The 18,856-nt window shown below is 43.8% G+C and overlaps 1 protein-coding gene across 1 annotated transcript in view; it reads left to right on the forward strand.

Moving 5' to 3' along the window:
* OTOA (otoancorin) overlaps window positions 1-18,856 on the forward strand; it is a 367,382-nt gene that overhangs the window by 180,661 nt on the left and 167,865 nt on the right. Inside the window, exons 11-12 of the mRNA XM_063934462.1 lie at window positions 10,442-10,548; window positions 12,593-12,732. Coding sequence (XP_063790532.1) covers window positions 10,442-10,548; window positions 12,593-12,732 — 247 coding nt within the window. The remainder of the gene's footprint in view (window positions 1-10,441; window positions 10,549-12,592; window positions 12,733-18,856) is intronic.

Consider the following 18,856-nt stretch of genomic DNA (forward strand, 5'->3'; position numbering starts at 1 on the left):
TCCCCTCCTCCTGCATCTTGTCAACAGTCCCCCCCCCCGCACGCGCCAATTGGGCTCCCGCACCTTACCCGCTGCCTCTCCCCCACTGCCGCTGTTCACGATGACTGCAGCTGACAGCTAGCCGTCAGCTGCACCTGGGTGGGGTATCCTGTGCCACTGCCGTCGCTGTCGGCGTGTAACCTGCCGCACACTGTGACCCGCTTGCCTCCAGTGAGACCTGCGCCGACTCGCAGGTGGCTATTTGATTTTTTTTTTATACATGTGACTCCTCATAAAGACTCAGAGTGCCGCTGTTCCTTTCTTCAATAGTGTGTATATGTATATATTATATATATTATATATATAAAATATATATATATATATATATATAGTTCCAAAGGTCCTGCACTCCAATAATAGAAAGAATAGCCGCTGATGCTGCACAATTCCATATACGTCAAAGGTTTGGCACTCGGCGTAATAAACACAGTAGACAGATTACAACAACGTTTCAGTGCTTTACCACTATCCTCAGGTTACCTTGTAATCTGTCTACTGCGTTTATTACGCTGAGTATATATACTGTACACAGATCCGGCGCTTTCCTTAGGCAGCTTTAAGCAGTGGCCCCTGATGGGGCAGACCCACTCTCCTCTCCCTATCCGAGGAGGATGACAATGGCTGTGAAACTTGTAGGAAGCCAACTTTACATCTGGGGGACTGGACAGTTGGTATTGGGGTGTGTGTGGGGAAGGGAGGGGGGGTGGAGAAGGAGGGGGTGGGGGGTGGCAGTAAGCAGATGGTTTGCCTAGGGTGCTCAGAAACCTTGCACCGGCCCTGCATGCAGTGACCAGCCGCGGTCGTCAAGGGACCAAAGACAGAAGCAAAACAAAAAGAAAAGGCCTACACAGGTAAATACTGACAACACCTGCAGACACAATAGCATCCAACTTGACACACCCTAGTTTGCGCACTGCCATGCACACCTACAGGTATCTTTGCGCACTGCCAGGGAAGAAGCCGCGTGGACCCAGATACACTGAGGCGGAAAACTGTGACCTAGTGGATGGCGTCGACAGGTCCTACGACGTTCTGTATGGACCAAGGGCACAGACCACAGCAGCTAAGACCAAGCGAAACATCTGGGATGCCATCGCGAGACAAGTCACTGCAGTATCTGGAAACTGCCGGAGCACCAGAAACTGCATGAAGCGGTACAGTGATTGCCGCAGACAGACCAAAAAGAAGATGGGAAATCAGCGCCGACATGAGACAGCTACGGGAGGTGGTCCGGCTCTCAATCTGAAGTGGCTACCCTGGGAGAACGTTAATAAAAGGCGCATGAACCCTGTCATGGTCTAAGGAGTTCGCGGAGGTGTGGACTCTAGCCGTCCTGCTGGCTTTCCCGAGGAGGAAGAACCGCCCAGAAGACGGAAGACGGCAGGAGACAAGCAGTCCAAAAGGAGGCCTGATGGTAAGAATACATTCAGATGAGCTGCACTAATCTTTTTTTTTTATTTTTTTTATTTGCTAATGTGTTTGTTCTTTTTCCCCCAGACACGCCTGCCCAGAGGACATCACCTGCGCGCAGGACATCGCCAGCGCGCGGACCATCACCTGCGCAGCAGGCATCGGCAGCAGCGCGCGGACCATCACCTGCGCAGCAAGCATCAGCAGCGCGCAGATCATCACCTGCGCGCCACACATCGTCAGCGCGCAAAATGTCACCTGCGCGCCAGACATCGTCAGCGCGCAGACCACCACCTGTGTGCCAGACATCAGCACGCAAAACGTCACCTGCGCGCCAGACACCGTCGGCGACCACACCACCAGCTGGGCGCCAAACTACATCTCCTGCGCGCAGGCCATCACCAGCTCGTCATCTCTCCAGGAGCTCTGGGACTGTGACCGAAGAGCCTCAACAAGACACTACCCTTGTGGACCCATCACCCGAACTGTTTGAGTCTACAGGGTTAACGGACGAGACTTTTCTTGGGTTGGAAGACAGCCATGCAGACGTATCCAGCCATACCCTTGAAAAGTCTCCAGAATTGAGGACAAGCGAAGCTCCTGGAGCAGCGGCACCACCGGATGGAGAAGGTTTTTATTTTATTTTTATTTTATTTTATTTTTGGGGGGGGGGGGGGGGGTTTCACCATTTTTGTATAGTTTATTAACTTTATATTTTCTTTTGCAAACAGAGGTGCCACGGACCAGCAGCGGACTTGCGTCGGGGATTGGTCCCTTCTTCAGGCCGGATCTCCTACAGGATTTGTCGGACGACGAGGTGGAAGTGCAGCAGTCCGCTGTTTCTACATCCCTGTGTGAGTATTTATCAAATTGTGAACCTTCAAACAAATGTATGAATGTGTATACTAATTTCTAATTTTCTTTTCAGCTTCACAAATGCAATTGGTGGCAGACGTCCAGCAAGGACAGGATCCCTCAAATGTTCAGAGGGTACACACCCTGGCAGCAGAGATGAATGTCAGCCAGGATAGTTTTCGGGTTGTCGTTGGAACCAGACTGGACGCCATTGAGAAGGCTATGGATAAGATGGTAAACGGTTTGGTTGACATGCAAAAGGCTCTTGCCGACAGCACGGCAGAAATGCAAAAGACCAGGCGAGAAGATCACAGGGAGACTATGGACATCCTTCACGTTCTGGCCACATCCATCAACCGGCTGGTGGATAACACATCATGCCTGGCACACAGCGTTGACAACATGTCGGAGAGCCATCGACATTCTGCATCCAGCCAACAGATCATCGCAACAACGCTACAGATGTTCTATGATAAGCTCCCAGAGCTAGCTCAACAACACGCTGGTGAACCACCACATCCGCCACCACAAGCCACACTGACGCCTCCTGCCCTTGCTCCACCACGATCCTGGTATGGACGGTCACAGCTGTACCAAGGATATACAGGGATGTACCACCCCTACCAGATGCCTCCACCACTGGCCGCCAGGTCTACACCAGCACGGCCACCGAGGCCAATTCAACACACCCCACAGCCGCCCAGGGCATTGACGCCACATCAAGAGGAAGAAGAGGATCCGGATGGCCAACAACCACCATAAGCCCAGTCGTATTGTTTTATTATTTACTCATGTTTTTCATGTTTCCCTTTCTCCCCCTCCCTCCCATTAGTTTGTTTTTTTTCTTAATATTGTGTTATATGTGTGTTGGGCTCGCCCACCCCCGACCAGATACTACCAAGGAGCTTTATGTCTATGCGTGTGGTAACTGATGAAAGCTCCTTGTGGTTACATGTATGATGGGCCAAAGAGCTATTCTGATACCACTTATTTATTTATTTTTTTAAATCCTTTTTGTATTGGTGTAAAATAGGCTTTCACTTTTGTGTGAATTTACTATTCACTAGTGTTTATTTTTGGCTTCTTCCTAGGATTGGGTGGAAAATTGAAGTGGACTGCGTAGTTTGTGTTATGCGTGCCAAGGTGAGTAAAGTCATGTTTCAATGTATATATTCAAGAAACTTTGGACCGCCTGCACTTGGGGAACAACACAGTCCAGCAATGGGTCATGCTGGGCTGTGTGGTTCCCCAAGTGCAGGCGGTCCAAAGTGCTGACCACTGACAACACTCTGCCACTTTGGACCACCTGCACTTGGGGAACAACACAGTCCAGCAATGGGTCATGCTGGGCTGTGTGGTTCCCCAAGTGCAGGCGTGTCAAAGTGCTGACCACTGACACCACTCTGCCACTTTGGACCGCCTGCACTTGGGGAACAACACAGTCCAGCAATGGGTCATGCTGGGCTGTGTGGTTCCCCAAGTGCAGGCGTGTCAAAGTGCTGACCACTGACACCACTCTGCCACTTTGGACCGCCTGCACTTGGGGAACATCCAGCAATGGGTCATGCTGGGCTGTGTGGTTCCCCAAGTGCAGGCGTGTCAAAGTGCTGACCACTGACACCACTCTGCCACTTTGGACCGCCTGCACTTGGGGAACAACACAGTCCAGCAATGGGTCGTGCTGGGCTGTGTGGTTCCACAAATGTTCTTGGGAAAAAAATGAACATGACATCAATAGTGTCTTTACTTAATATGGATTTTTTTTTTATTTCACAGATCTCTACACAAGAAAAGAATGTAAAGAAGAACACACTACTTTTTTTGTTTTTATTACATTTTATTTTTTTGATTAAAAAAAAATAATTTTAATTCTTCGATAAATCTTTAAAATTAACGGTTTTGTGTGGTTTTTCTTTAAATTATTAGTTCATAAAATGTAAAATAGGGCATTTCAGAGATACAGTGGTATTGTGGTAGGTTACCCATGGTACAGCAGGGGAACTGTCTTGTCCCTTGACATCCACGCTGGTTCCTGAACCTTGGGAAGGATACTCCGCAAGACCTGTGGAAGAGAATAGTATGGTGTTATCCAAAGACAAGGTACAAGCAACACTTAACACAAGCAGGTTACATTGGCCTTTGTCCCAAATGCAACCCTCCGGCACTTGAGAAACTACACATCCAAGCATGCCCTGACACAGCGTAAGCATTGCTGTGTCAGAGCATGATTGGATATGCAGTTTTGCAAATGCCGGAGGGCCGCAGTTGGGACATGCCTGGGTTACTTTTAGACAAGAGGGAGTTTTGGGCAATACATCTCACCTGAGGGGGGGGGGGGGGGGTGTCTGCAACATGGCGGAGGTTCAGGTCCACATCCCAAGTAGGTCACCCATGGTACAGCAGGGGAACTGTCCGGTCCCTTTATCCACGCTGGTTCCTGCAAATCGGGAAGGATACTCCACAAGACCTGCGGAAGACAATAAGGAGGTAATTTGAGAGTGTTTCCTCCACCCTGGGAAAGAACAAAAGGTCCCAGCAACACTGCGCATATACACAATGGTTACTTAGACAAGATGGAGTTTTGGCCAATACATCTCACCTGAAAGAGTGACTCTAACTTGGCGGTGGTTCAGGTCCACATCACAAGTAGGACATCCATGGTGGAGTGGGGTAAACTGGTCTAATACTTGAGTGGTTTTGCAGAAATGTATCCTGGGTAAAACTGTTGAAGCATGGGTACATTCCCCTCAGCAGAGTGAAGAAAAAAATATTCTTTTAAAAAATCTATTAAAAAATACTTGTGAGTCAAAGATAGACAATCCAATTACATAATCCCTTCTAATAAAAATCGATATGCTATTAGCAATAAAAAAAACACACAAAAAAACATGTTTTTAAACATTTTTATTAGATTCCGCCAGCAAAGTGAGGCGGAATGAAATTGACGAAATTACTGTTGAAAACCACTGTTGTCGAATCGACAATCTTCAATTGAATATACTTTTGTTGAAAAGCCGCATTTTTACCATTGCAGACATGTCGAATTTTGAAAATGTCGATTTACAAAAAGTCGAATCTGAAACAGCAGGTATTTTGACGAAAAGTACTGTATTGCATTGTCGAATCCAATTCGACATGTTTTTTTTTGTTGAAAATGCCCCATTTTTCGACTTTCGCGGCAATTCGACCGCAATTGCATATACCCCTATGCCTCCTACTGCAATGCCCTTGCTTGATTATGCCTCTCACCACAATGCCCATGATACATTATGCAACATACTGTAATGCCCATTACACATTATGCCCCACAGTAAGGCTTCTAATTACTTGCTCATTGCCAGGGGTCAAATGCTTGTTGTCAGAGGTTTCATGCTCATTGTCAGGGGTTCCACATTCATTGCCAGGGGTTTCATGCTCTGGGTGTCATGCTTGTTGCCAGCGGTGTAATGCTCTGGGTGTCATGCTTGTTGCTAGGGGTGTAATGCTCTGGGTGTCATGCTCGTTGCCAGGGGTCTTGTTGCCAGGGGTGTAATGCTCTGGGTGTCATGCTCGTTGCCAGGGGTCTTGTTGCCAGGGGTGTAATGCTCTGAGTGTCATGCTCATTGCCTTAGGTCTTGTTGCCAGGGGTGTAATGTTCTGGGTGTCATGCTCATTGCTAGGGGTGCAATGCTCTGGTTGTTATGCTCGTTGCCAGGGGTTTTGTTGCCAGGGTTGTATTGTTTATTGCCAGGGGTCTTTTTGCTAGGGGTGGAATTCTTGTTGTCAGGGGCGTAATGTTTGTTGCCAGGGGTCTTGTTACCAGGGGTGTAATGTTTGTTGCCAGGGGTGTAACGCTTGTTGTCAGGGGTGTAATGCTCATTGCCAGGGCATAATGCTCATTGCCAGGGGTGTAATGGAAGTGCCGGGAGCAGCCAGCAGGGGTCGGGCGACCCGGAATGCGGCTGCGAGTGGCTGCCTTAGGACATCAGGGTCCAGTTTGGTTATCTAACACATTTCAAACTGTTTGCAGTAGTTCTTCCTTAAGGCGAATATTTACTGTGTTGAAGCCATGAATATTGAGATTTTGCAGATGTCAACTTGTTAGCTGTCGACATTTCAGCAATGTGGACATTGTAACTGCCAACTTTGTATTGTCAACATTATGCCCATTGACTTGCAGACCACATACTCTGAACATCAACCCTGAAGTTTTCCCTACAGATTATGTTTTGAGAAATTCTGTCCCTGGAAGCTGGTGGGATAATTTCTGACCCAGCAAAACAGATGAAATCATCTGTGCATGAATAAAGAAATCCCCAAAACATGACCTGCTGGTGGTATTTACGAATGGCTGGGTACACACTGCACAGACAAATCAGCCAACTGCCTGTCGTGTTCAGAGCGGCCGATTATGAAAGCATACACACTTACTAATTCCCAACTTGATATGTCTGTGCTGGCGTCACAACTTTAATGTCAGTCCCTGTATCCAGTTTGAAGGTGGTCAGCGGATTACCCACACACACAGCCAGACATGACGAAATAACTGAAAGGGCCGATACGATATGCCTTTAAATAATGTACTGTAGTTCACAGACATATCGGGTGTACACACATGCTGACCTGCTACCGATATATCGTTTGTTGCATGAACGAACAGTATATCGTTCTAGTGTGTACCCAGTCTTAGGGCATATTCAATTAGCCACAGGGCTTACTGTGGCAGGTGGGGAGTTTGACTAGAGCGGTACCCCTGTCAAACCAGAACGCAGGTGTCCGAAGGTGAGCTCAGTGAACTATTCAGTTGTAGCCTGCGGTTTGCACTTACGTGAATTTCTGCTTGCACCCTCCTGAGGTGCGAGAGGGTGCAAACAGAAATCCATGGTAAGTCTGACCTTTTTGTCCTTACTGTCGTGAGTGCATTAACACATTGCACATGCACTGTACCCCGGAACCTATGGATTAATGCGCGTTAGCAATGGATTTTCCATTGGAGGAAACAGCTTTTTAATCGAATAGCTCAGAGCGTTGAAGTTCAAGGCTAACCATCTTTAGTAAGCCCCATCCCCCCTTATGTTGAGAGCCCCTGCATGCACTGCACATTGAGTACAGTGTGTAATTAGGGCAGGTGTGTTATACTGCAAAGGCTTTCTTTATGGCAAACAGCACCATCTATAGACTATTAAAAAAAAACAGCATAACAATAAACTTGCATAAAATAGCAATGTACTCCTGTTTAAATGATTAAGAACCCTACAAAATAAAAGTAGTTTGAAAGAAAACCTGTAGGTCTCCCAAGGACCATGATTGAGAGGTATCTCTTTTTCCAAATATACTAAGTACAGCAAGTACCAGTGGCAAACGCAGGATTTGCATGGGGGGGTTTCCAGAACTGGGCGGAGCCAATCACGGGGGTGGGGACTGAGGTGACCCAGTATATGCTGGGTCCGTAAAACTAGTGTGTCTGTGTGTGTGTGTGTGTGTGTGTGTATATATATATATATATATATATATATATCTACACATATATATGCTTGTGCCATTATGCCACAGTTTACACTGCACCACTGGCTGTTGGAGTGATGCAGGTCGTTGATTAAGTGGATGCATTAAAATCATTTATACTAAAGTTCTGGAGTGCCATGTCCTGTCTTGGACATTTGTTTGTTCTGACTCTTCTACATATATATATATACATATATCTACACACACACACACATATATATATATATATATATACATACACACACACATACATATACACGGGTGGTCTTCAGTATGCCGGCGGTCGGGCTCCCGGCGACCAGCATACCGGCGCCGGGAGCCTGACCGCCGGCATACCGACACTTATTCTCCCTCGTGGGGGTCCACGACCCCCCTGGAGGGAGAATAGAATAGTGTGGCGCGCGTAGCGTGGCGAGCGCAGCGAGCCCGCAAGGGGCTCATTTGTGCTCGCCACACTGTTGGTAAGCCGGCGGCCGGCCTCCCGGCGCTGGTATGCTGGTCACTGGGAGGCCGGCCGCCGGGAGATCGTAGTGAACCCATATACACATATACATAGCATATTAAACATGCATACATATATATAAATATATATATATATATATACACACACACATACAGTACACATATATATACACGTATATATATATATATATATATCATATGTGTGTGTGTGTGTGTGTGTGTTTATATATATGTATGTATGTATGTATGTATGTATGTATATACATGTGTATATATGTAGGCACATGAATATATATGTACTATAATTAAAATAAAGTAAACTTTTATTGCACTTGCAAGTGCCACCAGGAAGACAGCAGGCTGCAGAGGGCGCTAGACAGTCATTAATAATACTCATGCAGCTAAAAAAAAAAAAAAAAAAATTTTTTTTTTTTTTTTTTTTTTAGTGGAGGGGGGTTTCTGGGTACTCGGAAACCCCCCCCCTGGGTGCGCCACTGAGTACAGTATGTCCCTAACACAGTGCACTTGGAGTGGGTAGCTTGCTGTATTGTAATACGATAAAGGTGGTCATTCCGAGTTGATCGCAGCCAGCAACTTTTTGCTGCTGCTGCGATCACCTAGTCCACGCCTACGGGGGAGTGTATTTTAGCTTTGCAGGGCTGCGATCGCTTGTGCAGGTGACGGTCCGGTGACGCCCAGGAATGCCTTCTTTCTGTCAATCTTCTTGCGGTTGCCTCTGCAACCGCTTTCTTTGTTGTCCGCGACGTAACAACCGGGCAACGATGCGTGTGCGCAGTGCGGCCGCCACGCATGTGCATTACAGACCCGTTCGCACCGCAGCGACAAACCGATGCGTGTGAACGGGTCGGAATGACCCCCAAAGTCCGATTCTGTGTCCTTCCCTTACAAGCTTGGGAATTACATTAAGCAAGAGCACACAAAAAGTGATCCACACTACAAGGTACTAAATGGAGACAGAAGATGTATTTAAAAAATTACCACGTAATAAACAATCACTGTGATGCAAACATTATCATCAATGTCATTTATTAAACCAAAATGACAAAACAGTACACCTGACATGAAAAATTCACTCCAAGCAGCCGACCAACAGGGACTATTTCCACAGAGTGGGAATGGCGAGCGCAGCGAGGCCACAAAGGGTTTCGTTGCACTCGCCCCCATCTGGCCATCTAAAAGCCGGGATCCTGCATCGGTATGGTGACCGGTGGTCACACAAACCCAACCCACCCATTCGCCTTGTTGAATAGACACCTTAGGGCAGGCATGTCCAAACTGCGGCACACCAGCTGTTGTGAAACTACATATCCCAGCATGCCCTGACACAGTTTTGCTGTCAGAGAATGCTAAAGCTGTGTCAGGGCATGCTGGGATGTGTAGTTTCTCAACAGCTGGAGGGCCGCAGTTTGGACATGCCTGCCTTAGGGAATGGGATATAACACTGTAGGGTTGACAGAGGGTTAATTTTTATGTGCAATTCCCACACTAATTAAATGCTTCTAATTAATAAAGTATAATTATTTAACAGGCATCAATGGAAGGTTTTATTGTAACCAAATCATTTATTTTACCCTACATTTATTCAGAACTGTCAACTTTACATAACTGCCCTATGGGGGTCATTCCGAGTTGATTGCTCGCTAGCTACTTTTAGCAGCTGTGCAAACGCATAGTCGTCGCCCACGCGGGAGTGTATTTTCGCTTTGCAAGAGTGCGAACACCTGTGCAGCCGATCGGTACAAAAACATTTTGTGCAAAACAAGACCAGCCCTGTAGTTACTTTATTCTGTGCGATGATTGCTGCGACAAAGGTCCCGGAATTGACGTCAGATACCCGCCATGCAAACGCCTGGACACGCCTGTGTTTTCCCAAACACTCCCAGAAAACGGTCAGCTGACACCCATAAACGCCCTCTTCCTGTCAATCTCCTTGTGATCGGCTGTGCAAATGGAATCTTTGCTAGATCCAGTGCACAACAGTGATGCTCTTTGTGCCTGTACGACGCACGTGTGCACTGCGGCACATACGCATCCGCAGTTTTGCCATTTTTTTTACCTGATCGATGCGCTCCGAAAATCGGCAGTGAGCGATCAACTCGAAATGACCCCCTATATCTCATGCAAAGAGTACTCTGTTATATATTAAATGAATGCCCTTATATGTGCGCAGAAGTCAACGGATCCACGTCATGGGTGACTGCAGAGAGCCTCTGGATCTTAGGCAAATTCATGGTACATCTCCCACTGGATGAAATTAGGAAAATCAGTGTCAGCGAAGTAAGTAAATGACAAATGTGTAAAATGTAATTGTCTTGAGATACAGAACACATTTACATTCAGTACCTGGCTTATTTTCTTTTACATAATCGCCAAATTGATAATATTGTTTTCTAAACCTTTAGTTGTCTTCTCTCTCTCTTTCTCTCTCTTCGACAGGCAGAGGCAGTCGCGGGGCTGGAGTGGCCGTGGTCCGGACAACGGAGGCATGTCCGTACCATTGGTTGGGTGGGCCACGGCAGCTGCGTGACATCACATGCAGCCGCTGTGTGGCCAGTAGCTCCCTGCCAGAGCACAGGAGCTGCGCTGGCAGGGAGCTACTCACCAGCATACTTTTGTACCTGTACGGGGGGGTAGGGCCTGACATCCGGGGCGGTCTAGCCCTGTGCTGGGCGTCACCCCGCACATCTACGATCAACTCTGAATTACCCCCTAAGAGAGGAGGGGACCCATGTGCAGTCTCCATCCGGCAGTGACATGCGGTGAGGTTAATGGTTGGCTAGTATTAGAGCCAGATTTACACACACATATATGAACCCGATGGTTCATGTGGGCATTATACAAAGCGGAGCGCTGCAAATTTATGCAGGTCTCTGGGGAAATGGCTTTGCGCCCAGTTTCCCGGTGATTTTCTTATGCCGCGTGCACAAAACAACGGCGCTATTTCCCTAGAGACCTGTGCGTGCAAAATGGGGTAAGCATGCAAGAAAACTGTGGGCCCCCTGGACCCAAGGGCCCGTGGGCACCACATACTTTGTATCCATTAAAGATACGCCACTGGTCCTGTATGGAATTGAGGTAACTGGTAATTTGCAGTTTGCTGATATGAACACAAAGTGCTACAATCTGTACACAAAGTGCTACAATGTAGCAGCCGCAGCTTTTTTTCCAATACAAATTTTGTTGTGCTCTGTATAAAGACTCAGTCACACACAATATACAAGTGTCATAGTGCATCTCGTACTGTATGGTGTATTGAGGCTGGATGTATACGGAAACATTTGCATGTATACCAAAGTAGTCATCTCAGTCATGGATACTGAAAGGAGGACACCCAGGAGTGTACCTAGCAGTCAGTGTGGTTACCAAGAGTACAACAGATCACATATACTGTACACTGCGTAAGTCTGTATGTAAAACCTAAAAATTCCACACAGGTAGTGCTTTGGTTATTAATTGAACTCATGACCAGTAGCAGCAGCTCCTACCATTTTTAGGTAGAGTGGCTGCCGCTATGAGGACAGTCTTACTACCGTGTCCCGGTGCCTGCGCAATAGAACTGAAAGGCGCCAGGACCCGGTGCATGTGCAAAAGCGGTTACTGGAGTGCGCATGCGCAAACTGTCATCTTCTATGGACTGTATCAGCTGCAGTCCAGAGAAGCTGGCTAGGCAGGGAGTGGCTACCTAAGCCAGCACTCAGCCAATCGCAGCCCGGTTTGCCAGTCCTGGAGGGAGGAAGCACCTCCCAATGGGACTGCCTGTCCTGCGGGTGACTGGCAGGTAGGACTTCCAATAGGAAGTCACTGCCAGTCACAGTGAAGCCAGAGCAGTTTCACGGACTGCATCTGGTTCACTGAGCTGAGGTGGCGGCTTTTACCTGGGAGGCTGCATAGAATCCGCCACTGCTCATGACTTCAAGGTTATGAGGCAGTAATGCTAACCACTATAACAACCTTGCTGCCAAACATGCATACATACATTCATACATATTGTACATACAGTACATACATACATACATACATACATACATACATACATACATACATACAGGAGAAACACTTTCTATGAATAGGTGCACTCCAAGAAGACTCCTATACTATAAACACCTAGCCTTAAAATGTTAATCTTTGTTGTAAGGACAATATTTTACAAGGGTTTTTTTCCTGACAAAAATAAAGATATGAAAAAAGGTTAAAAAAAACAAAACTTGATTTCCCCCTATCCAAAAGTTTGCTTCTCTTGGCCTTCACATCTCTACGTGAGTCTTTAATTAAGGTTACATACTTTAGAAATAATTGGCTTGATGTTTAATTCCTTTCCTAGATTCGGATTTTTATTAGTTACGATAATGCCACAAAGCAGCTTGATACAGTATGTGATATTACACGAGACCTGGCAAAAGCCTTCCTGGAACTTATAAATTCATCAGGGTTTGATATGAGAAATATCTCCACTCTGTACAGGTAAGGGAGTCATACTATTATTTAGATCCATTATATTATATTGGTATTTTTAATGTCTAAAATATAAACAAACAGACTCTTTTCATATAAAATGACTGTGAAACTATGATAGCTAATTTAAATAATTTTATCCTACATAACAAAGGGATATTTTTTTCAAAGGAGAACAGTAACATGCTGTTGCTTGTGTGATAATATTTTGATTGTTCTGATAAACAGCGATAAGAAATAATAAGTATCACTGAAATAGGCGTATTAACAGTAAGTTGGCCCTTAACCATTTAACTGACTATTCGTTCCCCACAAAACCGCTCAGAAACGGGCAGGTTTTTTTCTATTACTTAATAAAGTTTAAAAAGTGTTTTCAATAAACCATTTTTCTGTACCCAAAACCCCACCCCTATACCCTGTGGCCAGGTATCAGCCCCACTGCTCAAACTTTCCCCCTAGGGTTACCCCCGCCCCCCATATGCATATACCCCTCCTTTCCCATGCAGAGCGCAGCAGAGCGCGTGCAGGTGGGGACTGATGATCAGCTCCCCCCCTGCAGCAGCTGATCTCTGCACACACAGAGATCAGCCAAATTATGCAGGAAGAGGAACAAATGTTCCCCCTCCCTGCACTGTGGTTCCCGAAGCGTTGGATCCAGAATGCCAGCCACAAGGCATTCTGGGGTGCGATTTCGGCAGTGATGTTGGCGATCAGAGACCGCTGCATCAATGCAAGGTCCGGGAACAAGAAGGGGGCAGCGCAAAATGGGTGCAGCACGCCGCCAGGGGCTGCGGACACTAGCGGACTACTAGCTTTGGTTGCATCACATGTGACTATGGTAGGCAAGTGGTTAAATTGTGCCTTTTTGTTACAAAATTATACCTACTCATGTGTCTAATCTCAACTCTGTTAGTTCAACTAACTCCTATTATCAGAAGAACCACCATCAGTCCAACCATCCACACACACAACCAAAAAACCCACAGGCGCCTTTATTCCACAGAAGAAATTGCTGCTTTCCCAGGGGTAATTGGTTTAAAAACCCCTAAAATCAATAGAACAAGAAAAACAGTAGGAAAGCGCTAATTTAATCTGCAGTAGATTTTATTATTAAATGATTAATTTTAAAAAATAAACATTAGTACCGGCCAGTATCAATAAAATTGACTCATATTTTAGTAAAACACATGTACATTACACTAATACATATAAACAGTGACCTGCAAAAGCTGTATTATAAATGCACACCAAGTCTCTGTTTAAAAGTCCTTGAATGATACTTTCTATTTTGGCTACAAGCTTACTGTTCAGTCCACATATCCAATGTAGCAATATACGCATGCACTTGAAAGTTCCTTTCTTTGCAGTTGATAAATGCCTGTTACTTTAATAATGCAATTAGTCACTTTTTGTTAGTTTTAACTGCAATATTAGTTTGATAGAAAGCAGTCATGCATGGCCATGCAAAGAATATATCTGTGCTAAATCCAAAGTTGTTGTTAGCAGATAAAATATCTTAGCATATTTTTTATGGATCAGTCAGCAAACCTATTTCACCGCAGTTGGATGATTACCCTCCCGGCTGCAGCTCTTTTATTCAGCCTTATCTGGAGTCCGTAAATCACCTCTATAGCAGCGATGTTCCTCCTGGCTGCTTGGTCACCATCAGCTTTCTCGGGGGTAATGGTCACCTCTCCGCCTTGTGCCCCTCTTTGCACAGGGGTATCTTATTAACCAGCCGGCTGGTAAATGTAACTCCGCTATCCCGTGTGTGTGGGAGACGACACAGACGCGTTTCCCCGCCTATTACACCTCGGCGGCTTCCTCAGTGTGATTCTCCCCGGCCGCACGTCTTTTAAAGCACATATTTTTCCCGCGGCCCGTGCTAGCATAGACGTCCTATTTTACATGCCTCCTTTGTACAGCTGGCATCAATACAAGCATAATGGCTTAAGTCCTTATTCAAATCTAAGCCCCGTTATCGGCTCATCGACATAGCAGTATCACTTACTCATCTTCAAGAATAATTATTAGTACCTTCAAGAGCTCATCCTATTTGTAACATTATCCATAAACATAAACTAATATACATATATATACACATGTATCAGTTCCCTTTGTTGGCAACACTGGTCACTCCTGTCATTTTTACCATTGCAATATTACTTCACTAAAATATATATATATATATATATATATCTACTCACTTTTACATATTATAAATAGACAAAAATAAAGTAAAATTAACACAAAAATTAAATGAGTGCAACCTCCTAAAACCACCTAACATTGCCTCACTTACATAATTTAATCATACCTCAACTACATATTTACTCTCAGTTGTGTGAATATCTACTATCCCCATAAATTGGAACTACATCTATTGCATTTCACAGATTCCTATACACTTATTTTCTTACATCCCATCAAATATCACTTCATATAATAATATCATATTTATAGTTTATAGTTTGTAATTTATACTCCATTTAACTCTATCATGTAATTTATACTCCATTTAACTCTATCATGTCATTGAGACCAAAAGGGACCATAGTGTCCATTCTAAATGTCCAGTAAGCTTCTCTCCTCCGAAGTCTGTCAAATCGATCACCTCCCCTGTTTGTCACCTTAATTTGTTCTATACCAATCATTTTAATATTTTCCACTTTTGAATTCTGACAATAAATCACAATAGTCTGATAATGGATGTTTAGCACCATTTATAATATTTCTTCTATGCTCCATATATCTAACATGGAGAGTTCTAGTAGTCCTACCTATATATTGTTTGCCACATTGGCATGAAATAAGATAAATGATATAAGTCGACATAAAATTCATAAATTCCCTTATAGGAAATTTTTCTCCCATTTTAGATGACTCAAAGCTGATGCTTTTCCTAGGTAAATTTTTACAGGATAAACAATTTAATTTCCCACATTGGTTTTTCTGGGAGCCAATTACTCTGTACACCCATTTCCAGTTTCCCTTTACTCATATAGTGACTAGGCACCAGTTTATTTCTCAGATTATCAGCCTTTCTAAAGATAGTGTATCCCTTTGGATTCACCTGTGGCTTTAAATATTCATCTAGAAGTAGTAATGAGGTATTCTTCCTTATAACTTGGCTGATCTTACCAGCACAACTGTTGTATTTTGTGGTAAAGGCCACCCATCTATCTGTATTTATATTATTGTCTACCCGACTCTGAACCTTAGGTTTAAGTAATAACTCTCTCTCAATTCCTTCCACCTCTAGCATTGCTGTCTCTAATAGATTTTGTGGATACCCTTGTTCTTGAAATGACTCCATAAGTTTTACTGCTTGTTCCCGATATGTGGACACTGAGGTGCAATTTCGCCTCAATCTGATAAACTGACCCCTGGGGATATTATTTTTCCAGCTTCTCTTATGAGAGCTGTTGTAATTGAAGTATCTATTTTGATCAACCTCCTTAATGTATGTCTTAGTAGTTAGTTGATCTTCTTCTACTGATAATTCTATATCCAAGAAACTAATTTTTTTGTTACTATAATTAAATGTAAATTTCAAACCATAATCATTTTTATTCAGGTTATTAGTGAAATCATGCAGTGCTTCCAAACTCCCACCCCAAATTATAAACAAATCATCTATAAAGCGGCCATAGATCCGCCCCGAGTCCACCTCCCCATACATGTTGATCTTCAAAGACTCCCATGTACAGGTTAGCGAAACTCGGAGCGAATCTGGCCCCCATGGCCACACCCCGTGTCTGTAGATAATATTTGGTGTCAAAAATAAAGTAATTATGGGATAATATAAATTGTGTAGCTGCCAATAAAAACTTCCGTAGAGAGTCTGAGACCTCACCCTGTCTCAAATATTGATCCATTGCTTTAATACCTTTTTCATGTGGTATATTTGAGTACAATGCCTCAACATCACATGTTAATAAATAATAATTCTTTTTCCATGTAATTTGATTAATAGTATTCAGGAAATGTTGAGTATCCTTTAAGTGTGATCTCAGACCCTCTACATGTGTTTGCAAAAAATGATCAACAAAAAACGATAAATTACTGGTGAGTGACCCAATACCTGAAATAATAGGTCTACCTGGTGGATTAACAAGTGACTTATGTATTTTTGGCAAAACATAAAATGTGGCAGTGATAGGATGTGCACAAACTAAAAAATTTAATAATTCCTTGGATATAGCTGCATCTTCAAGGGCTCCATCTAGTAACCCCATATATTGTTTGTGATATAGGGTGGTGGGGTTGGAGTCAAGTCTGCGGTAGAACATCTCATCACACAACTGTCTATGACATTCTGCAATGTAGCTCTCCACATCCATGACAACCACCCCACCACCCTTATCCGCAGGTTTGATAACAATAGTTTTATCACTTTGCAGTGATTTCAAAGCTTTTCTCTCCCCAGGGGTCAGATTATCCTGATACCTAATGTCATCAGAATTCTCACAGATCTCCCTGAAACTAGCCAGGGTTGATCTATAAAAAACTGTCCACATATGGACCTTTATATGACAAGGGGTAAAAATCCGATTTCTTTTTAAAGGGATTTATTCTACTGTCATACACTGGAATTTCCATTCCTGTATTTAGATCATCCGTAGCCCCTTCTTGTTCCAAACATTCAAGGATTTCCCTCATCTTATCATCATCTGCATCCAGAATTATAGGAGTCTCATCGCTTTTATTCTTTTTTAAAGATTTTAAGGCAAAATACCTTTTTCTACTAAGAGTACGCACATAACGGTTCAAATCCACAAATAATTGGAACAGATTTGGCTTCGCTACTGGCGCATAATTCAAACCTTTTTCTAATATTTTGATTTCCTCATCTGTTAGTGATCTTTTTGCTTAATTATATATGCCTTTACCTGATGTTCCACTTTTTACCTTCTGCGAGGTGTTTTCAATCTGTTTTCTTCTACCTCCTCCCCTACATCCTCTACTTCTCGGTTTCTTTCCCTTTTTCCCTGATGATTTGTTGTCCGCCACATGTTTGATCCTATTCGCCTGTCTAAAAAACGCTGGTCAGGTGTATGATCTTGTTCATCCTCGGTTTCTGAAGGTCTAATATTCCTCCCAGTGCAACTGTCATTATTATATTCATCTAACACCTGGTACCTATTCCTATGTGTAAAGAAGTTTTTTTTGTTGGTGATAGTTTCAATCTGTATGAAACCTCTGCCCCTTCTAGGACCATTGGCTTTCTCTCGATATTGTGTTTGATTATATTGTCTATGTGGTTGTCTTTGTCTATTTAATTGTCTAGGTGTGAACTGATTAGATTGGTAATTTTTCCGATAATCATCCCTCTTATAATTATCACTCCTCTTATAATTACGTGATGATCCATTTTTATAATCCCGGACATCCCTTTCCATCTTATGTTCTTTTCTATCCACTAGGGATTCTTCAAACTCCATTAATTTTTTATTCACTTTAACATCTCTTTCCTTAAATTCCCCCAATTTTTCATAACCTTTCAATGACACATGTACTCCTTCTAATTCAGCCTGTATTTCATTTACACGTTGTTCTCTATATCTGATTAGCAATTGCATAAGTTTTTTGGAGCAATCATCTAATATACCATTCCACTCATCAGTAAAAATTACATCATCCCTAAAGGTAGACTCCTTCAAGATCCTAAGACCTCTGGGGATAAGTCCCCCATCTATATATTTCTGTAAGGAAATCTGATCCCACCAGTGTTTAGTTTCAGACATGCACAGGTTCTCCAATTTGTTGAACAACCCATGCATCTCTGACACCGCACGTGTGACTTCATCATTAATAGAAGTTTTTTTCCCCCTCAAATAGAGATCTCTTCTTTCCATTCTATTAGTAATACATGTCAGGTGTGCCATACCTAAATAGCAACCAGTGATGCCTATTCAAAAGGAACCGAGTTAATTACACACAATGAAATTTTTTTTTTCCCTTTGCTCTTTATCTACAATAGAATAAAGGCTGCCCAAGAACCAATTATCTTGCAAACAAAACCAAAAAACCCACAGGCGCCTTTATTCCACAGAAGAAATTGCTGCTTTCCCAGGGGTAATTGGTTTGAAAACCCCTAAAATCAATAGAACAAGAAAAACAGTAGGAAAGC

The sequence above is a fragment of the Pseudophryne corroboree genome, chromosome 7, assembly GCF_028390025.1.
Source record: "Pseudophryne corroboree isolate aPseCor3 chromosome 7, aPseCor3.hap2, whole genome shotgun sequence".
Taxonomy (NCBI): Eukaryota; Metazoa; Chordata; class Amphibia; order Anura; family Myobatrachidae; genus Pseudophryne; species Pseudophryne corroboree.